The sequence below is a fragment of the Heptranchias perlo genome, chromosome 35 (genome assembly GCF_035084215.1).
Source record: "Heptranchias perlo isolate sHepPer1 chromosome 35, sHepPer1.hap1, whole genome shotgun sequence".
Taxonomy (NCBI): domain Eukaryota; kingdom Metazoa; phylum Chordata; class Chondrichthyes; order Hexanchiformes; family Hexanchidae; genus Heptranchias; species Heptranchias perlo.
The window spans coordinates 27698036-27721873 of NC_090359.1; the positions used below are offsets into that span (position 1 = coordinate 27698036).

Here is a 23838-nt window from a genome sequence, read left to right on the forward strand (position 1 = left end):
GCACTCTAAACGTTAAATCAGACGTGGAGTATTGCACTACAAGCAGAGATTCTCAAACCCACACTCCTCTCGTATCAATGGCACTCTAGACCTGGAGCACCTTTAAACAGACACAGTGGGATGCCTGGGATATCTCCATTTTATTTTACTCAATCCCCCTCCCTGTTCAGCTTCCCAGGTACAAAAAAAAAAGTCTAATGGAATGTTGGCCTTTATCTCAAGGAGGCTGGAATAGACAGGGGTGGGAGTTATGTTACAGTTACATAAACTTCTGGTCAGACCCCATCTGGAGATACTGCGTTCAGATCTGGGCACCGCACCTCAGGAAGGATAGATTGGCCTTGGAGGGGGTGCAGCGCAGATTCACCAGAATGATACCGGGGCTAAAAGGGTTAAATTACGAGGACAGGTTGCACAGACTGAGCTTGTATTCCCTCGAGTATAGAAGATTCAGGGGTGATCTAATTGAGGTGTTTAAGATGATTAAAAGGATTTGATAGGGTCGATAGAGAGAATGTATTTCCTCTGGTGGGGGGAGTCCAGAACAAGGGGGCAGAACCTTAAAATTAGAGCCAGGCCGTTCAGGGGTGATGTCAGGAAGCACTTCTTCATACAAAGGGGAGTGGGAATCTGGAACTCTCTCCCTCAAAAAGCTGTTGAGGCTGGGGGTCAATTGAAAATTTCAAAACTGAGATTGATAGATTTTTTATTAGGCAAAGGTATTAAGGGTTATGGAACTGAGGTTAAGATACAGATCAGCCATGATCTAAGTGAATGGCAGAACAGGTTCGAGGGGCTGAACAGCCTCCTCCTGTTTCTATGCTCTCCTTTTCTCCAGCTTTCTACCAATATAGAACCTGTCCAAAAATACAGGCGACTTGTGAATGCAGTAAATTTTTCGGTCAAAAAAAAATTCACATGATGCAGGTCAGAATTAAGCAATTTAAAAATCAGACATTTTGGGCATGATTTCAATTCCAATTAACAGATAATCAGACATAAGCAACATCAAATGAAGAGTAGGATGCCTACACTGACTCGAGCCTCCCCACTGTTGCACTAACCCGTCTCAAGCAGCGAGTGACAGAGGACAGCAACAGAATGCACAACGTACTGCTGTTGGAAATTTCACACTGCAGCATGACGCAACCTTATACAGCACCACCCAGCGGTGAGACAGGGACTGCAGCAGCTCAGAGCTCACTACGGTACAGGGTAGGTTCAGCTTGGAGGAAGCAAGGCTCAGGGGTAGGGACTGCAGCACGAACACCAGCTCTCCATCCCGCACTCCTCCTGAGCCCTGAGTTGGTGAATTTACCCCCAGTGTATCAGCAGGCTTTCACGTTACTGGTTTGCGATCAGTGGAATTTGACCGAATGTTTAGTCTTATAAGATATTGCAGAGGAAGTTGGGCTGTTGTCATATAACACAGCAGGAGTTAAGTATTTCTATATACCTCTGTCCCCCTGCAGGGACAAGTTTTTATATCGGAATGGTGATAATCCATACAGCCTTGGGGAGAATCCATCTCTTTCCCACGTCCCCACAATACTAATGGTTAGCGTTGTTAACATTATTTGGAGTAAAACATTTGCTGGGCACAGATGGGATCCTGAGCAGCACAGTGACGTTCACTCCAGTGTTACTGTACCTCCTTTATGATTCTACACAGCTCTGTGATAAAAGTACAGCCATGTGAGGGAAGGAGGGTGAACAAAACTATAGAATCATACAGCGCAGGAGGCCATTCAGCCCATCGTGTCTGTGCCGGCTCTTTGAAAGAGCTATTCAATTAGTCCCACCCTCCCAATCCCTGCTCTTTCCCCAGAGCCATGCACATTTTTCCTTTTCAAGTATTTATCCAATTCCCTTTTGAAAGTTATTATTGAATCTGCTTCCACCGCCCTTTCAGGCAGCGCATTCCAGATCAGAACAACTCGCTGCGTAAAAAAAAAACTCATCTCGCCTCTGGTTCTTCTGACAATTATCTTAAATCCGTGTCCTCTGGTTACCGACCCTCCTGCCACATACAGTGGGGCGGGGGAAAAGAGAAAGGATGCTGATCGGGAACCATCCAATGAGGCCTACTAGAAATCCAACAAAGTGAGGCAAGAACCAGAATCGGCCGACAGTTCCACTCATTTTTCTCTTTAGCCATAATTAGTTCATTTTTTAAACCCGTGCGCTCCAGGACACAGTCTCTAAACGGAAACTTGATTGCGGAGTTAGGATAGGTATCTAAACACATTTTAGAAAGCCATAGAATTTTAGAGCACAGAAAAGGTGCCATGCGGCCCATCGTGCCAGCTCTCTGAAAGACCCACTCCCCTGACCCGTCCTTCTATAAATTTTTCTTCAAATGTTTACCCACTTTCCTTTTAATAGCCTCGATGGATTCTGTTCCCTACACAGTTTCTAGCTGGGCATATCAGGTCCTAACAATCCCTCTGCATAAAATAAAAATTCTGCTAGCCCCTCCCTTTCCTTCTTTTGGTGATGATCTTAAATTGACAGCCTCTAGTTACTAATTCACTGTCCGGTTACAGTCCAGCAAGCCCAGGGAAAAAAAAAGTCTCCTGCAGACCTAGAGATCTGCGACGCACAATTTGGTATCAGATAAGGGTTTAAAATAAAAAGAAATCTCGTGCAGAGTAAATGCCAAGAGTCCAGGATAGAAGTGATGAAGTCACCATTGCTGAACCCTGGATCTCCTGTGTACAGTCAGTCAGACATACCTTCAATCAACAGCCAATTGTTGATGACAGTCTGGATGTTGCTGTAGAAGAGCCTTGTGATGTCGTGACCCATCTCCAGGAAGGTGATATGTACCAGGGACCCAGCGGAGGTGCCCAGGGACTTCTTACACAGGATGCCCATAATCAGCTCTCCATTCTCCACAATCACCTGCACACAAAAAGTAGAGAAAACACTGGTTAGGCCACAGCTGGAGTACTGTGTGCAGTTCTGGTCGCCACACTACAGGAAGGATGTGATCGCTTTGGAGAGGTGCAGAGGAGATTCACCAGGATGTTACCAGGGCTGCAGCGCTTCAGCTATGAAGAGAGACTGGGAAGATTGGGTTTGTTTTCCTTGGAGCAGAGGAGGCTGAGGGGGGACATGATTGAGGTGTACAAAATTATGAGGGGCACAGATAGGATGGATACTAAGGAGCTTTTTCCCTTCGTTGAGGGTTCTATAACAAGGGGACATAGATTCAAGGTAAAAGGCGGGAGGTTTAGAGGGGATTTGAGAAAGAACTTTTTCACCCAGAGGGTGGTTGGAGTCTGGAACTCACTGCCTGAAAGGGTTGTGGAGGCAGGAACCCTCACAACATTCAAGAAGCATTTGGATGAGCACTTGAAATGCCATAGCATACAAGGCTACGGACCAAATGCTGGAATATGGGATTAGAGTAGACAGGGCTGATGGCCGGCGTGGACACGATGGGCCGAAGGGCCTCTATCCGTGCTGTATAACTCTATGACTCTAGGGTTGGGGAAGGAAAAAAAGTGAACACCAACCAGCAGTGGTCCGTCAGCCAAATCTGTAGCGATCCAAATCTGCAGCGATCCAAATCTGCATGTTTACCCAAGCCCTCACCACCCCTCCAAAATGCGCACTTAGAACGCAAAGGCTCAGCTCAGGAGAGAGTAAATTCTCCGCTCTACAGTGCGGGAGGGAGTGAACGCACAAGAGTATTCAAAGCGCTGTTAACGCTTGGGGAGTACTGAATAATTTGGGTGCCGCCATAATTTTACCAAAATGGGGGAATCCTTAAATAGAGATAGGGACGTCCCAATAGCTCCATCCTCCCATTTGTACCTAATAATCGATCGCTCGGGACTGGACCCAGTCCATTTAATCTCCCGAAAAGTGCTCCCCGAGTATTCTGCGATCACCAATAATGCAATGTGCCCGACCTCAATTCAACCGTGCCCATTTGTTCTCAGCAGACATCATCCCCCACCCCCTCCAATGCCTGTCCCCACCCCCCCCTGCCCCCGCATATGAACCATCAGGAGATCCTGCAACAAACTATAATCTTACTGCATGTACGGTGATTCACTGCCCGAGTGCTACAATTTTCCCATTGAAAGAACGAGGCAGTGAAAAAGCTGGTTTGAGTGGGACTTACGATCCACACACTTTAAACAGAACTGTGCACAGTGCTGGTCTCCATATTATATAAAAAAAAGGATACAGAGGCACTGGAGGAGGTGCAAAAAAGATTCACAAGTATATCCTCTCAGTTCTGGTATCATCCTTATGAGGAAAGACTGAACAGGCTGGGGGGCTCTTTTCTCTAGAAAAGAGAAGGCTGAGGGGTGACCTGATGGAAGGTCTTCAAGATTATGAAGGGTTCAATAGGGTAGACGTAGAGAAGATGTTTCCACTGTGTGTGTGTGGCCGGGGGGAGGAGGAGGAGGAGTGTCCAAAACTGGGGGACATAAATATAGTCACAAATAAATCCAATCGGGAATTCAGGAGAAACTTCTTTACCCAGAGAGTGGTGAGAATGTGGAACTCGCTCCCACAAGGAGTGGTTGAGGTGAATAGTGTGGATGGATTTAAGGGGAAGCTGGATAAACACATGAGGGAGAAAGGAATAGAAGGATATGGAGATAGGGTGAGATGAAGCTCATGTGGAGCATAAACACAGGCAAAGAGCAGCTGGGCTGAACGGCCTGTTCCTGTGCTGTAGAATCTAATGTAATTCTATATAACTGGCCCTACACTCAGCTCTTGTGCAGCATTTGGTCGGTCTATTATTGTCTGCGATCAGATTATACTAGGTATAAAAGCAGTGCGATTTTAGGGCGGGGGGAGGAAAGCCTGCCTGACCTTTGTGTCCCCCGGCGAGATGTGCTTGTAAGGTCCGTTGTCCTCTTCGTCCGGGTGAGTGCTGTGAGTTCGGATGCAGTTAATGTGGCCTGGGATGACCAGGGTGAAGATTTGCTTGCCGGTCCACAGCGGCCGAGGTTTCAGGATGGAAGGCTGGGGAACCTTTCCATCCCACGTCGAAAGATGCATCAACAGGTTCATGACTTCACCCTGGAGCAGTGGAACAGAGCAACGGGTCAGCAACATTAACCACTGTCATCAAACTAAACAACCAGTACATCTCCCCTCAATAGGTTGGAAGATACGGTGTTTCATAAGGAGAGGAGCATTATACCACACCGCACGCTCGTGTTATTTTGTTGCCAAGTACAGCAGTGTGCAACTTAATTGTCCTTTAAAGCCACAGATGCAATTGCTGAGCCTTCCTGGGTCAGCTAGAGAATAATTGCTCTTAAGAGATCCTCAAGGTTGTGGGTTTATATACGATAGTGTCATATATCCCTATTGCCCCTATGTGGGATATTATAGGATATTATCATATATCCCCAATGCCTCTATGTGGGGATATTATAATATATCCCTATTGCCCCTATGTGGAGATATTATAGGATATCATCATATATCCCCAATGCCTCTATGTGGGGATATTATAATATATCCCTATTGCCCCTATGTGGAGATATTATAGGATATCATCATATATCCCCAATGCCTCTATGGGGATATTATAGGATATTATCATATATCCCTATTGCCCCTTTGTGGGGATATTATAGGATATTATCATATATCCCCAATGCCTCTATGGGGATATTATAGGATATTATCATATATCCCCAATGCCTCTATGTGGGGATATTATAATATATCCCTATTGCCCCTATGTGGAGATATTATAGGATATCATCATATATCCCCAATGCCTCTATGTGGGGATATTATAATATATCCCTATTGCCCCTATGTGGAGATATTATAGGATATCATCATATATCCCCAATGCCTCTATGGGGATATTATAGGATATTATCATATATCCCCAATGCCCCTATGGGGATATTATAGGATATTATCATATATCCCTATTGCCCCTATGTGGGGATATTATAGGTTATTATCATATATCCCCAATGCCCCTATGTGGGATATTATAGGATATTATCATATATCCCCAATGCCCCTATGTGTGATATTATAGGATATCATATATCCCTATTGCCCCTATGTGGGATATTATAGGATATTATCATATATCCCCAATGCCCCTATGGGGATATTATAGGATATTATCATATATCCCTATTGCCCCTATGTGGGGATATTATAGGTTATTATCATGTATTCTTTGCCTCTAATACAAGCTCGAGGACTGGGAAACAAATATCAGGGTAATACTCCATTAAAACAAGTCAATGAGATAATCAAACACAGCCCCTTCCGTGCAGCGTATGAGATTAAAGGTACCAATACTCACACATCAGGGGCTCCATCAGGAGATCAAAAGCTGGTCGCCTTGACTGCTTCCACTAGCCTGAGCAAGAGGCTAGAAAAGTCCCAAAGGAGCTCCAGTATGTTGTATCTTTTATAGGTTTCTCTCTACGTCTGGTTAATCTCCCTTCGGCGAGTCTGCACAATAACACCCGTTTCTTGTTCATTGTCCTCACTAATGAGAAACTATGGGTATCAGTTATGGCCTTGCTCCTTATCTCTTCCCAGTACATCCCTAACACAAGCCTATTCAAACCACTGCCTCCCTAAAGCATCCTTAACTAATTTACTATATTTCTTATCTCTTCTCATGGAAGGTTAATGAGGTAATGTCTCCACCGATAGCCATTGCAACCACTGCAGAATCAACCTTTGACATGCGGATAGATATATTTCATATTAACAACAGTTCAGGCTGGTTTTCATCGTGAATTTCTTTTATAAAAATATAAAAATCTGACAAATTTGAATGCAGGACACCTGAAGTGTGTTCAATGAGTCTCAAAACCAGCACACTTTCTCCTGATTTCCTCACCGCCTGAAGGGCCCGGCTCCTTCTCTCCGGTACAGTTCACAGGCACCAGTTACCCTCTAGTAACTCGCATAAATAAATATCAGTCATTCGCACATGAACCTTGAATACAGCAACAGGAGGAGACCACTCAGCCCCTCGAGCCTGTTCCGCCATTCAATTAATTATGGCTGATGTGTCGGAACTCCATTTACCTGCCTTGGTTCCGTAACCCTTAATCCCCTTACCCAACAAAAAACAAAATCCATCAAATCTCAGTTTTGAAATTTTCAATTGACCCCCAGCCTCAACAGCTTTTTTTTTGGGGGGGGGGGGGGAAAAAGAGTTCCAGATTTTCACTAACCTTTTGTGTGAAGAAGTGCTTCCTGACATCACCCCTGAACGGCCTGGCTCTAATTTTAAGGTCACGCCCCCTTGTGCTGGACTTCCCCCACCAGAGAAAATAGTTTCTCTCTATCTACATGATCAACTCCTTTTCTTCAACAGGTGAAGGTCAGTATGATAATCAGCCACCCCGTCCTGCGCACGTTCAGAAGTGATGGCTGAATGGCGACCTGGGGCAGAAAACCTGGCCGATTTCTCTCCTCTCTAAACCAGGTCACTGATGCCAGTTGCAATACCTTTACTTGTAGTTCTGACTGGAGTTAGCTAACTCTGCAATAGACTTGAGGGGGTGGGGGGGTGAAGAGGAGAAATCGAGAGATGCGTTTCTAAATGAAAGTCAGAATCGAGTGCTTAACGTCGATCGAGCCTTACCCGGTCCATGAAGACATCTCGCTTTGTGAACTTGCGCACGGCTGTCAGTGTGTCCTGCACGATACCCATGACGGGTCTGTTGGACTGAGGGGTGACGATCATCCTGGGGACCATGGCCAGCTCTTGGATCTCCGCACGCGTCTCCAGGGACTGGGGCAGGTGGAGGTTCATCTCATCGCCGTCAAAATCCGCATTGTACGGAGTGGTCACGCTGCACAAATCAATGGTTGCGGTTACTTCTGTAAAATAAAAAGGCAATACACCCGGCCCCCTACTCCCCAGTTGCTCTAAATTAGCGATGGACCGTCAAAGGCCGCAGGGTGTCCGTGCTGCAGCCCGAGCATTGCCCGGCAATGCAGTCCAGCCCACACCCAGAGAGCTCGGTCATATTTCCCACTTGCTTGAATTTCTCGGGTCTGGAGAGTTAGGATTGGTTTTGTTTTGTTCTTAAAAAAAAAGGAGGGCTTTTGAAAGGGCAGTTGCCTAATTGGCGGATAAATCCTGAATTAGAACACAGAGATCTGTTTGTATCAGAAACTTGATAAAGCCAGGGCTTAATAGAAACCTGTGGTGCATAGGAACAGGAGGAGGCCATTCAGTCCCTCAAGCCTGTTCCGCCATTCGATCAGATCAGCCAAGGTATCTCAGACACACCCGAATGATGAACGGTTGGTGGAATCGCACCAAGATCTCCCTTCCAGGAGCAGCCACCCCACCGACAAACCTCCCAATTGCTACGGGGAGAGGTGACAAAAGAGAGGGTGGCGGGGGAAAAAAAGAGTAAACACCTTCCAAAAAAGGATGGACACTCACCTGAGATTGAGTCGAAAGGTCGACCAGGGCAGGATCCGCACCTTGTGACCCATCATGGACATTTTGTGCAGCGTGGGCTGTCGGTTGAAGATGACAATGTCGCCGTCGCACATGTGCCTTTCCACCTGGAACGCACGGACAGCAGGCATACCATAAGTGGCGGGTGCGGGTAGAACACGAAGGGGCATTCAACAAGACAAGATCTTTCTGCTTCTGCACGGTTGCAATTGATTGCCTCCTCTTCTCCCCACCCCACCCCCATACGGAAAGTCCCACCCGCTCGAGAGACGTGAACCGCCAGAGATGGCGGCATCCACGTGAGAAGCCTCCCCCTAGGTAGGGGCTCGTTCGCTCAGAGAGATGGGTGAGGAGGGGGGGAAAAAAGTGTAAGAAAGTGGCCGATCAGTTAACTTTCCTGAAGCCTAGTACATCAATTTAAAAAGGCAGCCCATAGCAACCTCATTGGCCCCAACTACACGTCCCAAAGCGCTTTACTGAATAGTCACTGTTGTAATGTAGGAAACGCGGCAGCCAATTTGCGCACAACAAGATCCCACAAACAGCAATGACCAGATCATCTGTTTTTAGGTGTTGGCAGAGGGATAAATATTGGCCAACCGGGGAGAACTCTCCTGCTCTTCTTCAAAATACGTTCACCCGAGGGGGCGGACGGGGCCTCGGTTTTACGTCTCATCTGAAAGACGGCACCTCCGACAGTGCAGCACTCCCTCAGTACTGGCACTGGGACGTGCCAGCCTGGATTATGGGCTCAAGTCTCTGGAGTGGGACTCGAACCCACGACCTTCTGACTCAGAGGCGAGAGCGCTACCCACTGAGCCAAGGCTGAGCTGAGCAAGAATGTGCACCAAAATTGCTGGTCAGTCGCCCGTGCCCAGAGAGGTGGGCACAGCCCAATCTGTGTGAATGAGGTATTCCCTGGACAGATAGGCTGTGGTTACATGGTAGCCACCAGTCTCAGGTTGATAGTTTACAACATCCATTTGCTGGGTTGCAAACCAGACTCTGCTTTACATGGAGATGACGAGCTTAATTCCCAGCCTGCAAATATTAAATTGCACGGAAAGCATAGGCACAAGCTTCAATAGAACAACCTGCATTTATATAGCGCCTTTAACGTAGTACAACGTCCCAAGGCGCCTCACAGGAGTGATTAGCAGCCAAAATTTGACACCGAGCCACGTAAGGAGATATTAGGACAGGTGACCAAAAGCTTGGTCTAAAAGTTGGGTTTTAAGGAGAGTCTTAAAAGGAGGAGGGAGAGGCAGAGAGGTTTAGGGAGGGAATTCCAGAGCTTAGGGCCCAGGCAGCTGAAGGCACGGCCGCCAATGGTGGAGCGATGGAAATCAAGGATGGGCAAGAGGCCAGAATTGGAGGAGCGCAGAGATCGGGAGAGGGCTGAAGGAGGTTACAGAGAGGAGGGGGTGAGGCCATGGAGGGGTTTGAACACTGGGGTGTGATTTTTAAAATTGAAGCATGGCCGGGCTCCCAAAAATGTAAAAAAAATAAAAACTCTGGCTTATGGGGTGATCAGGGGATCTAAACGAGGACCCCGTCTGCTACAAGCTTCTTCTTAAAAAAAAACTTGGCGGGGCAGTACTGGAATTATAAACCACAGCTTCAAACAAAAACCATCTCCTCCAACACCCGTCAGTTCTGGACCGAACTCCATTGCTTGTATCGAGCAGCAGTGACAGTATAACTACATTCTTAGCCTATGGTTTTCAGTATAAAATAAGCTTCAGATTCCTCTTAAATCCCGGGTGAACCGCACTGACCCTGTATCCGATTTGGAGATGGAGGTCGCTGGGTTTGGGGTGGAAGCGCAGGTCGATTCGATCGCCGTTGTCTCGGATGATGTATTTGGCACCGGGATACTGATTGTTGCCTCTCCTTACCAACTCCTGCAGTCTGCACAAACACATCATTGCAAATGGTCAAACTTTTTATTTAAAAAAAAAGGCCGCCCAGCTTACAGCATTGGCACTGCAGATGGAATCGGAACACTTGTGCTAAACAGCGTTGAGGAATTAGTGGCCTGGAAAAATAGCGGCGAGTTCGGTTCAGGGTGTTATTAATGCACTAAAATCAGCCAGCAAGTTCAGGCGAAGGAGAGATACACGCCGTGAGCTGCGAATCGCCAGAACTTGGTCGATTTACGCTGCTCCTCAGTTTGCTTCGCACGAGCGGCAGCTCGTCCTCAACCTCCCCGTTACTTTCAAGAACTTAGAATTACATCGAATTTACAGCACAGAAACAGGCCATTCAGTCCAGTGTTTATGCTCCACACGAGCCTCCTCCCATCCCTCTTCATCTAATCCCATCAACATACCCTTCTATTTCTTTCTCCCTCTAACTTGCTTGATTTGCACATTAAGCTGGTCGCAGGAAGTTAGGGATCGCACTTAACTGCATAAATACCCTGTTAGCTGCACGATAATTCTAACTGCAACCTCTCCGGTCCAGAAAGGGAACGGTTTAAACTGTTGAGTTTGATTCCTACATGTAGCAAATTCTTAGAGAGCAAGTATCCACACCTGGGCCCCTGAAAACAGCTGCGGAGCTGCTGTCAATCACAGAGGGGGAGGCCCCGCCCAAGTGGCACCCGACCCCCAGGCAGTCGACCGATTGGACCAAATTAAATGAAAACCAATAAACCTAAATCGGCCAATGCCGACCGAAAGTCTCAGGAGACGAACCTGTCGATGTTGAAAGGAGTCACGATTTCGGGGAAGGTCATGTTGGCAGCGATAGAGCGAGGCACGCCGACCTGGTCGATGGAGAGGTTAGGGTCGGGCGTGATGACCGTCCGCGCTGAGAAGTCCACGCGCTTACCCATAAGGTTACCGCGGACACGCCCTTCCTTCCCCTTCAGCCGCTGTTTGAGGGACTTCAGTGGGCGGCCTGACTTTTGCATTGCCTGAAATGTAGAAATAAAAGTAATCAAAGAATGAGGTCATTCTGCCCATCGTGCCTGTGCCAGCTCTCTGGACTGCAAGATACAAATGCCAAGGGATACAGAACCCTTTTTCAACCACTGGCAGCTTTCAGCACTGACACCTTGTGGCAACATTTTTTTTTGTTTAAAAAGGGTCATTGGAAGAACGAATTGGTATTTACACAGCACCTTTCATGTCCCCAGCACATCTTAAAGCACTTCACAGCCAACTAATTACTTCAGAAGTACTGTCCCTGTGATCTTGGGCAATCATACCAACCAATTTGAACACAGCAAGGTCCCACAAACAGCAATGAGACAAATGACCTGTTAATCTGTTTATGTTGGTATCGGTTTAGGGATAAATATTTGAGGACTTTGAGAGAACTCGCCTGCTCTTCTTCGAAATAATGGCACGGGATCTTTTACGTCCACCTGGGAGGGTAGATGGGGTTTAATGTTTCATCTGAAAGACGGCACCTCCGACAGTGCAGCGATTCCTCAGTCAGCCCGGAACGCGTGTTCAAGCCCTGGAGCGGGGCTTTAACCCACAATCGACCGACTCCGAGGACAGCGTGCTACCCACTGAGCCATAGCTGACATTTCTAGTGCAGAGGCTAGCTCTGCTACAGGCTTTCAAAGCCCTCCAGTACCTCAGATAAGGGGCCATCCTTTCACGTGTAAACCCAGAGGGACAGGCTAACCTGCCCCTTAGCTGCACTTTCTAGCACAGGCGCTGAATACAGAGCAGGAGCAGGAGCAGAAATTGTGCGCAAAAATCAACACAGCAACCATTTTCACAGATGACATTACACAAACAGGCCATTTGGCCCAACTGGTCTATGCTTCACATGAGCCTCCTCCCACCCCTCTTCATCTCACCCTATCACCATATCCTTCTATTCCTTTCTCCCTCATGTGTTTATCCAGCTTCCCCTTAAATCCATCTACACTATTCACCTCAACCACTCCTTGTGGGAGTGAGTTCCACATTCTCACCACTCTCTGGGTAAAGAAGTTTCTCCTGAATTCCCGATTGGATTTATTAGTGACTAATCCCAGTCCCCCACAAGAGGAAACATCTTCTCTACGTCTACCCTATCGAACCTTTTCAGAATCTTAAAGACCTCGATCAGGTCACCCCCTCAGCCTTCTCTTTTCTAGAGAAAAGAGCCCCAGCCTGTTCAGCCTTTCCTGATAGTTATAACCTCTCAGTTCTGGTGTCATCCTTGTGAATCTTTTTTGCACCTTCTCCAGTGCCCCTACATCCGTTTTATAATGTGGAGACCAGAACTGTGCACAATATGCCAAATGTGGTCTGACCCCAGGTTTTATACAAGGTACACCCCACAGTCAAACCTCAGCCCTCGCCACTCACACCCACCACCGCCCCCCCCCCACCCGGCTGTGCCACTCGCCCGCCCATCTCCACTTACCCTCGGAAGACCGGGCAATTCGTTATCCACCATGGTGGCCACGTGAAACTGCAGGAGTTTGACGTCCTCTGCGATGACGTGGGCTGCGGCCCCGTTCTGCTCGTTCCTCCGCAGTTGGTTGTTTACTTTGACAATGTCGGCCAGTTTGTGGGTCAGATCATCCTGCAAACGAGACACAGTTCACGTTTATAGGGGAAAAAAATGCCAAGTGAGTACACTGGGACAGGAGGAGACCATTCAGCCCCTCGAGCCTGTTTGCTCCACATTCAATTAGATCATTGCTGATCTGTATCTTAATTCCATTTACCCGCCTTGGTTCTGTAACCCTTAATCCCCTCACCCAACAAAAATCCATCAATCACAGTTTTGAAATTTTCAATTGACCCCCGGCCTCAACAGCCTTTTAGGGGGAGAGAGTTCCAGATTCCCACTCCCCTTTGTGTGAAGAAGTGCTTCCTGACATCACCCCTGAACGGCCTGGCTCTAATTTTAAGGTTCTGCCCCCTTGTTCTGGACTCCCCCCACCAGAGGAAATAGTTTCTCTCTATCGACCCCATCGAATCCTTTAATCATCTCAAACACCTCGATTAGATCACCCCTTAATCTTCTACACTCGAGGGAATACAAGCCCAGTCTGTGCAACCTGTCCTCGTAATTTAACCCTTTTAGCCCTGGTATCATTCTGGTGAATCTGCGCTGCACCCCCTCCAAGGCCAATCTATCCTTCCTGAGGTGCGGTGCCCAGAACTGAACGCAGTCTCTACAGATGGGGTCTGACCAAGGCTCTGTACAACTGAAGATTCACTTTCTCCCCTTTGTATTCCAGCCCCCTTGAGATAAAGGCCAATATTCCATTAGCCTTTTCAATTGCCTTTTTGTGCCTGACCCTTTTCACATCTACACATCGAGGAGCTGGAGACACCCACACAAGTTATGCTGTCCACCCGTTTAAGGTGATCCCTCTCCCCAGACCGCTTGGGAGTCCTACTGGGGGGGGGGGGGCGGCGAAAATGGAGACGATGACCAGCTGCCCCATGGTACCTCGCTCAAGTGGCCGGTCTTCAGGCGTACGAGTGTTTGGTTATTCAACCATGGGAGGCATTACAGATGAGCTAGATCCTATCCTCACCTAGTGCACATACACACACATTTTCTATCTGGATCACAATCAGGAGTAGGGACCCTGCCTAATTTTTCCTCCCTAACCCAGTCACTTAGGGGCGGGGGAATTAACTAACTCTCTCTCTCTCTCACCCCACCGCCACCCCCCCAAAAAAAAAAATCTACACAGTGATAAAAACAGAAAATGCTGGAGAACACTCAGCGGGTCAGGCAGCATCTACAGAGAAAGAGAAACAGAGTTAACATTTCAGGTCGATGACCTTTCAACAAGACCAATGTAGAGGGATTGTAGCTAAAGCTAACAGGGCTTTCAGGTTGTATTGATAGAATCACTCTGTAGAAATCAAAGCAGACCATTTTGACACTATACAGGTCGCTGGTCAGGCTGCATCTGGATTTACTGGGCCCAGTTTTGGTCCCACCGCACGGTGGGTGATATAATGGCCTTGGAAAAGGGCCAAGGGAGAGCCACAAGAACGATTCCTGGCTCAAAGAACCTCAGCTACTCAGATAGGCTCAAGGATATTGGTCTATTTACTTTAGAGCAGATAAACACAGGTGACCTGACAGAGGTCTATAAAATAATTCAAGGGCTGGATAGCGTCCCTATTGATAGATTATTCCAGTTTAACAGATTGGGGAGGACCAGGGGACACTCGTTTAAATAATGGAAGAGGCTCCGGCCACCACGAGGGTGGGCCAGGCTGGATGGACCAGCTGGCCTTTTCCTGCCCGTCATTTTCCTATGTTCGGAGTTGCTGCCTGACCCGTTGAGTGTTTTGCCAGCACTTGCCCGTTTTTGCTGGCAATTTCCAGCACCCCCTTGCAGTGTTTTGCTTTTCGTTACAGCGTTAAATCAGGTACCTGGTTCCTGGCGGAGCCCTGCATGACGACAGCTGGGCGCACGGAGAGTGGCGGCACGGGGAGGACGGTTAAAATCATCCACTCCGGCTTGGAGTACTTGGGGTCCATGCCCAGGATCATGCACTCCTCGTCCGTGATGCGCTTGAAGATTTCGTACACCCGCTCCGGGTTCAGCAGGATCTTCTTCTCCTGAGAGTCTTCGTTCACGTGCTTCCACTCCGCGTACAGCTCCAGCCCCACCCTCCGAATGCGAGGCTGGTATCGGCCGCAGCCACCGTGTCCCTGGGCGGGGGAAGCACATCAGAGTTGGCACCGAATCATCATCTTAACCAGACTTAAAGGAGGTCTTTAATATTATGCACAGGCACAACCGGCCAAAAGGCCTCCTTCCGTGCTTTAAGATTCTATGAAGGGGTTTGATAGGGTAGATGTTTCCGCTTGTGGGGGAGACCAGATCTAGTCATAAATATAAGATAATCACTAATAAATCCAACAGGAAATTCAGAAGAAACTTCTTTACCCAGAGAATGGTGAGAATGTGGAACTCACTCCCACAAGGAGTGGTTCAGGTGAATAGTGTAGATGCATTTAAGGGGAAGCTAGATAAACACATGAGGGAGAAAGGAATAGAAGGACATGCTGATAGGGTGAGATGAAGTAGGGAGGGAGGAGGCTCATGTGGAGCATAAACACCAGCACAGACCAGATGGGCCAAATGGACTGTTTCTGTGCTGTAAATATTATGCAAAAGGGCTATGGGGAAAAGAGCAGAGGGGAGTGGGACTAATGGGGCAGCTCTTTCAAAAAGCTGGCACAGGTAAGATGGGCTGAATGGCCTCCTTCTGTGCTGTATGATCCTAGTTACATTGCCTTTAAAGGGGGGGGGGGGGGGGGGAGGAAGAGACGATGACCACCGAATCCCATTGCGCCGTACCTTCTCTTTGGAGAGGTCCTCCTCGCCCTCCTGCTGCTCCACGCCAAACTTGTTGTCCATCTCCTCGCCTCCCTCGCAGATGTTCTTCCCCTTGCACAGGTCGTACACGTGGGTGAGGCGCTTCCGCGGCTGTCCCTTCGACTTGATCAAGATGTCTTTGATTTTGGGATTGTTCTACGGTCAAAAAAGGGGGAAGAGATTTGGTGATGAATAATTTCACTGTTCGAACGCAAGCTTCTCCGCAGATATCCACAGCGCTTTCCGGCATAGGCGCGATGGGCCAAACTGCCTCCTTCTGTGCCGCATCGTTCCACGGAAGCGCAAAAACCTTCTCACGTGACTGCAGCTCCCAATCACTGTGCTCTGTTGTCCAGGGACGTAGCCCTCTGACACGTGCAACAGAACGGAGAGGGACGATGGGTCCATGAGTAAATGCACCACAATGCGCTGTACTCAGCCACGCACGCACACGGCCGATGCCCACCACAACTGATTAACCCACCAACACCCCCGGCCCAGGTCTGCACGTGTAGAACGGCCAATATTGTCGGGTGCCAGGGGATCGTCATTCACTGCACCCCAGCGTTACCGGGCACTGGCACATGGGGAAGGGGAGAAAATCTGAGAGGTGGGGAGGAATAGGAAAGAGCACATTGCTTTAAAAAAAAAAATTCTTCCATTCACTATGTGGCCAATATATATTCCTCAATCAACATCAGTAAAAATAGCACAGATGCATTTAAGGGGATAAGTACGAGGGGGAAAGGAACAGAAGGATATGCTGATAGGGGTGGGAGGAGGCTCGTGTGGAGCATAAACACCGGCATGGACTTGTTGAGCCGAAAGGCTGGTTTCCGTGCTGTAAAAGTGTTACTTACAGAATCCACCAGGAGTTTGGAACAGAAGAAACAGACGCATCTCAGGACTTTCATCGTCTTCGTAAGAAAACCAACGTGAAAAACCGGCTTTGCCAGCTCAATGTGACCAAAGTGACCTGGGCATTCGGTCATGTTACCTACAAACAGAGACAACAGATCATGAGACACTACACCATGCGGCGGGTTCTACTGGTCTTAGGAACCAAGGGCGAGTGAGAAAATAAAATCGGCCAGAGTTCCTGCTCCTGGACGCTAAGGTGTCTGCTATTGGAAAATATGTGGACGGATAATCGGTGAGAAACGGACCATAGGAACAGGAGGAGGCCATTCAGCCCCGAGAGCCTGTTCCGCCATTCAATCAGATCATGGCTGATCTGTTCAGCGGCCTTTCAATAAAAAGTCTCGGGATTTTTCAATGAAACAGGGAATTTGACACCAGATGAGAGAGGGAAAATTGGGAAAGTGGATTCCAGTCAGCTGTTGGAGCCTTTTCACGCCCTCTCCCCCACCCCCCCCCCCAACACATTTACAAACTCTTTAAAACTAGCAACCCAAGGGGAAAACCGCAATCGTCACATGGCATAGATGCACTCGACAGTGTCAGAATGATTCAGTGACTCAAATCTCAGCAAGGCCCAATTGACTGGAGAAAAGATGAGGCGCGATGGTACAGGTGATACTCGGATTGCCAGACATAAATGCAAAACAGGGCATTTTGTGCAAGGTTCCAGTTCTGTTGGAATTACCCCTCTCCCAAAGTGGTTGGTGTGAAACAGACGTTCAAAGATACGTATTAAATCAATGAGATCCTTTTAAAAAGTTGGGTTTAATATCGTTAGAAATAGCATTGAGTGTTGAAGGATAAATTTTGGCCTAGGCAGACGAGTTATTAGTTTACGCAGCATCGAGGGGAGTGTAACTCAGGAAAACAACTCGATTAATGTAGCACACACCTTTAATGCAGAAAATGTAACGAGGTACCCCTCAGAGAAAACACATACCAAACAGCAGCAGGAGTGAAGTGACCACAAAACCCGGTGACTCGCTGGATTTTGAGGACGAGTTTAGAAGCGTAGCGAGGCAGAGCGGGTTAGGGAGGAGGCACAGCAGCATAATCCAAAGCTCGGTTTTGCCATTGTGGAAGTTTTCTCTGTGTTTAATCACCTCCCTCAGGAAATTTGCATAAGTTAAGAAGCTGAGCAATGGACTGAGGGATTGGCTTCAGTGGGCTGAATGGCCTGTTCCCATAACTAAGCTGCCTGTATCCTAATTGATGAGGCACGTTACAATCTTCTGATCTCAACACTGATTTCAATAACTTCAGATCAGAACCACTGCTCCCATTTTTTCCAAACGTAAGGAATCTTACAACACCAGGTTATAGTCCAACAGTTTTATTTGAAAATCACAAGCTTTCGGAGGAACAGCAGGTGTGGGTAATGATTCTGATGCTGCCATTTACAGCTCCTCTGGACCCATCTTTTGTATCTTTACCTGTCCCATTCCCACCCTCCGTGCCTCGCACCATCATCCCTTTTGTCATTTAATCACTTCCGCCCTCCACCCTATCACAGACCTCCCCCTTTTGTTCTCCCTCCCCCCCCTCCATTTCCCCAGCTCTGTACTTGCTTAAAAACTGTTTAATCTTCAACTTCTTCTAGGTCAGAATAACGGTCATCGGCCTGAAACGTTAACTCTGTTCCTTTCTCCACAGACGCTGCCTGACCTGTGTGAATATTTCCAGCATTTTTTTGTTTTTATTTCAGATTTCCAGCATCTGCAGTATTTTGCTTCTCTGGGCTGAAAGGGTATCCATAATTCAGAATTATCAGTAATTCCGGAACCTTTATTATCCTTGGACCCCCCCCCCCAAACAATGGATACTGGAAGTTAGCAAATAATCAAGTGCCCAAATTTCTCTGTCTCATATGGTGCAGCACAAGAATGACAACAAATAGAAGGACTGTGCAGTCTTAATTCTCAGACATTCCTGGAGTGGCCTTGGGGGGGGAAGAGTAAAACAAACAGGCAAGGACCAAAAATAAAGTGCTGTTTTTAAAAGGCTTTTTTTTATTGTGGCGTTTCCTTCCTCGTACCTGCACATGTCTGGCACCTTCCAGTTCTTTCAATGACGCCTTGCCGTGGGTCCATCAGCCCACCCAGCTTTGGGCGCCCACCTTCCGTGGTCTCGGAGTATTTGATTCCTCCTTCAGTCACTGACATTCGTTTCTGTGAACAAAAAATAAAAACGCAAAGAGAAAAAAGGTGATGAGCAACAAATCGATCAAGCCCGACAATTTCAGCACGAACGGTCTCGGTCGAAACACTCGGGCCATCGCTCTGGTACAGGAGGTTTTACACCGCAAGAGCAGTCGTTTCAGAACGGGCGGGTCAGATTCTACAACTACATGCCCTCGAGAGGAATCCCTACCCAATCACATTACATGGGATGTACAGCACAGAAACAGGCCATTCGGCCCGAATGGTCTATGCTGGTGTTTATATGCTGCACACGAGCCTCCTCCCATCCTATCAGCATAGCCTTCTTTTCCTTTCGCCCTCATGTACTTAAGATTCTAAGTGGAAGCTAGATAATACCAGCACAGAAACGGCCCATTCGGCCCATTAAGCGTGTGCTGGGTATTTCTTCACACACGTCACCCAGTAACTAACTGGTCTGCAGTGAGGAACTAATAGGTCTGCGGGCTGAATCGTCCGCACACACCGGCCACCACCGTCCGCACACACCGGCCACCTCCGTCCGCACACACCGGCCACCTCCGACCGCACACACCGGCCACCTCCGACCGCACACACCGGCCACCTCCGACCGCACACACCGGCCACCTCCGACCGCACACACCGGCCACCTCCGACCGCACACACCGGCCACCTCCGACCGCACACACCGGCCACCTCCGACCGCACACACCGGCCACCTCCGACCGCACACACCGGCCACCTCCGACCGCACACACCGGCCACCTCCGACCGCACACACCGGCCACCTCCGACCGCACACACCGGCCACCTCCGACCGCACACACCGGCCACCTCCGACCGCACACACCGGCCACCTCCGACCGCACACACCGGCCACCTCCGACCGCACACACCGGCCACCTCCGACCGCACACACCGGCCACCTCCGACCGCACACACCGGCCACCTCCGACCGCACACACCGGCCACCTCCGACCGCACACACCGGCCACCTCCGACCGCACACACCGGCCACCTCCGACCGCACACACCGGCCACCTCCGACCGCACACACCGGCCACCTCCGACCGCACACACCGGCCACCTCCGACCGCACACACCGGCCACCTCCGACCGCACACACCGGCCACCTCCGACCGCACACACCGGCCACCTCCGACCGCACACACCGGCCACCTCCGACCGCACACACCGGCCACCTCCGACCGCACACACCGGCCACCTCCGACCGCACACACCGGCCACCTCCGACCGCACACACCGGCCACCTCCGACCGCACACACCGGCCACCTCCGACCGCACACACCGGCCACCTCCGACCGCACACACCGGCCACCTCCGACCGCACACACCGGCCACCTCCGACGTCACACACCGGCCACCTCCGACGTCACACACCGGCCACCTCCGACGTCACACACCGGCCATCACCGACGTCACACACCGGCCATCACCGACGTCACACACCGGCCATCACCGACGTCACACACCGGCCATCACCGACGTCACACACCGGCCATCACCGACGTCACACACCGGCCATCACCGACGTCACACACCGGCCATCACAGCCTGTACAGTTGAGTGTTACATAGAATATACAGCACAGAAACAGGCCATTTCGGCCCAACTGGCCCATATGCTCCACACGAGCCTCCTCCCTCCCTATCACCATATCCTTCCATTCCTTTCTCCCTCAGGTGTTTATCGAGCTTCCCCTTAAATGCTTCTACGCTATTCGTCTCAACCACTCCTTGTGGGAGCGAGTTCCACATTCTCACCACTCTCTGGGTAAAGAAGTTTCTCCTGAATTCCCTATTGGATTAATTAGTTTTGACATTGCCAACAACAGATTAACTGGTGATTTTGTTCATCCGCTGTTTGTGGGACCTTGTGTAGTAAACTGGCTGCTGCCTTTCTATACATTGCAATAGTGACTACACTTGAAAAGCAACCATTGGATATAAAAACACTTTGGGACTTTTAGAAGATGTGAATAGGCACTCCACAAAGGCAGGTTATTTTCTTCAGACTAGAAAAGTATATGCACTAATGAGCAATGTAACCCATGTTTAGATGGTGCGGATACATGGGTGGCCCTCGTAACATCACAGAGCAAGTTGTTTTTGGGGTGGGGGAAGAAAGATTATCAGAGAGGAGACTCATAAGATCCAAGTTCCCGTTTACATCGTTATACGAACAGCATCAATGTCGCAAACTCGAGGACCAGTGCCTCATCTTTCGATTAGGCACCTTACAGCCTACCAGTCCCAACACTGAATTCAACAACTTTAGATCAGGTACTGGTAATGGCTCTGCTATAACCATTTACTCCTCCTCCAGACCCATCTTTTGTTTCTTTACTTGTCCCATTACCATCCCCATGCCTTGCACGATCATCCCCTTTTGTCATTTAATCACTCCTGCCCTGCACCCGATCACAGACCTTCCCCATTGTTTCTCCCTCCCCCTTTTCCCTGGCTCTATACTTCCTTAAAAACGGTTAAATCTCCAACTTCTTCCAGTTCTAATGAAAGGTCATCGACCTGAAACGTTAACTGTTTCTCTCTCCGCACTCACTACCTGACCAGCTGAGCGTTTCCAGCATCCTCTGTTTTTATATCAATATCGTCCAGCTGGCTTGAGTCCCAAAAGCCGACCAGAATTCCATCATATGTTTCTAAATTGGGCTAAGGGCCATAAGGATATGCTAACACGGCCGTTTCTCAATTTTCAGAATTGTAACGGTACGAGATCTCAATCACATGATATTTTTTCCCTTCTTTGGGTCCTCATACAGCAGTCTATCCTGAAGAAATGGACAACCAAGCAACCTCTTGCTAGGCCAGTACCTCACTGCTAACATAACGGGGAAAGCTAGATAAACACATTAGGCAGAAGGGAATAGAAGGATATGCTGATAGGGTGAGCTGAAGTAGGGAGGAAGGAGGCTCGTGTGGAGCATAGACCAGTTGGGCCGAATGGCCCGTTTCTGTGCTGTAGTTTCGATGTAACATGAAATGCAAAGCTCAACGCTCCACAAAACCTTTTCTGGACACTTAAAACACCCCAGACAGCATCAATCGCCCGTTACTCCAGCCCTTTCTGCAATGGTTAACCAGGGATGCGTCTCCCACCATCCCTCAAGGCACTTTACCTTTACACAATTTCAGAGGCACTTTTACCAAATATATATAGGAAGGGAGGTCAAACATGCAGTGAGCCGAATGCAGAACGGGACCGAAAGCTGCAAGTCATATCAGGCGCACTCATAAAAAACTTCTGAAACTTCTTCCGTTGAAGGTTTCACATATGGATCGACGGACTGATCAACTCATGCCAATAGCATTTGGGTAGCTGACACACAGGAGTAAAACCTCAGACACACCCGCTACTGTCCCTCAGGGAACCCCATGTATCCCGGGACCCTAATTCAGGGCAACAAGCACTGCAGGTTCCCTCGTGTAATACGGAGACCCAGAAAGCAATCGCAGGGCTCCGCTCCCAATATTCACTTCACAGAAACAGACTCTGCGATCAGACAACATCCTTGGACCCACTTTCTTTTTTTGCGTGGGCCCATAATCTCGTTGGCTCAGGGAACCTCAGCTTCTCTACACAATGGAGAACAGTCAAAGCAAGAGTTCAGTACAACAGGACACTGCCATTCGTGTCAGTTTGCTGAGAAAGTGGTAACTTTACACAAAAATAAACAACTTTCTGAAACCAGATTACATATTTTTTTTAATATATAAATGTTACCGGCCAGAACCGGAGGTTTACACGGCACAGGAGGTCGCCACTCGGCCCACCGATCCTGTGCCAGCACAATCCAAAACTAACCCCACTGTGCTGCTCTCTCTCCCCATAGCCCTCTGTACCTTCCTAGGCTTCAAATATTTATCCAATTTTCCCCCTCAGGTGGCAGAGTCTCTGCCTCAACCGCTCCTTGTGGCAAAGCATTTCGTGCTCCAACAACCTTCCACGTAAAGAAACCTCTCCCAATTCCTCTTTTCCTGCCAACTGTAAATTGAAAAACCCCTCCCAAAACCAGAAAGTATAAAAACCTCAAACCTCCTCTAATCTCAGCTCAAGGGAGGAAAAGTGAAGTCCCGTTATCTCAAAATTTCTCCTACACCTGGCACCTCATCCCATGTACCATTTTGACCCACTGCTCACAGCGATTCGGAGGAGATAATGCTCATCAACAAGGTGCGACAGGGAGAGTGCTGCAAAAAGCAAGGGGGACATTTACTGAGTGTCTTATGTTTAAAATCTCCCCCACTTCCTGTCAACTAGCTCCCCCACCCCCAATTATAAAGCTAGACACAGGAATTCACAACAAAAACTACTCATGTAAACTGGTCAGATTGCAATTGCACACTCCCTCCTCCTCCAGGAAGCACTGTAACCCCACCACTGGCAGGAGGCTGTAATTACAACGTGACAAGTTTACATAGGAAATTCCCATTATAATTCTGGACATGGGAATTTAGAATGGAAATATAAACAATGGGGACTGAATTATATCTGTGCACTGTAGCCCAACTATCCCCAACCCTCTAACCCTGCTTCACTTGAAAACGACACATGGTCTCGCCTCCCAGAACACAACATACAGATGACATGAATGCTGCTTTATAACAGCAGGGAATTTTTTTTTTGGGAGCTCGAGGTGAAGTATATTCAGTACGGAATTTTGTTCCAGTTGTAGACTGAGCAAGTCCACCCCAGATGTTATGTCGATTAATGCACACTAAAGCGCCCCCTGCTTCTCCCCAGAAATGCACGAGGGGGACAGACAGGGAGAGAATGAGAATTCACTACAAAACTATGGGTAGTATTTAATATCAGTCACAGAATGCTAGGCAGTGAATCCATCAGATAGCCAGTGTGCTTATTTTCCACAAACTTTTGACGGCAAGGAAAGTCCACGGGCAGAAATTAGAATCCCGTGACATTCCACCGCCACCAAAAATCTACCCCACAATGC

The 23838-nt window shown here is 48.6% G+C and overlaps 1 protein-coding gene across 1 annotated transcript in view; it reads right to left on the bottom strand.

The window, feature by feature from the left end:
* Nucleotides 1–23838, bottom strand: part of polr2a (RNA polymerase II subunit A) — a 49732-nt gene that overhangs the window by 22257 nt on the left and 3637 nt on the right. The window contains exons 2-12 of the mRNA XM_067972284.1: nt 18718–18850; nt 16622–16758; nt 15744–15917; nt 14810–15091; nt 12824–12985; nt 11149–11369; nt 10228–10360; nt 8432–8556; nt 7619–7829; nt 4843–5052; nt 2736–2904 (exon numbers count right to left, since the gene is read on the bottom strand). Coding sequence (XP_067828385.1) covers nt 2736–2904; nt 4843–5052; nt 7619–7829; nt 8432–8556; nt 10228–10360; nt 11149–11369; nt 12824–12985; nt 14810–15091; nt 15744–15917; nt 16622–16758; nt 18718–18850 — 1957 coding nt within the window. The remainder of the gene's footprint in view (nt 1–2735; nt 2905–4842; nt 5053–7618; nt 7830–8431; nt 8557–10227; nt 10361–11148; nt 11370–12823; nt 12986–14809; nt 15092–15743; nt 15918–16621; nt 16759–18717; nt 18851–23838) is intronic.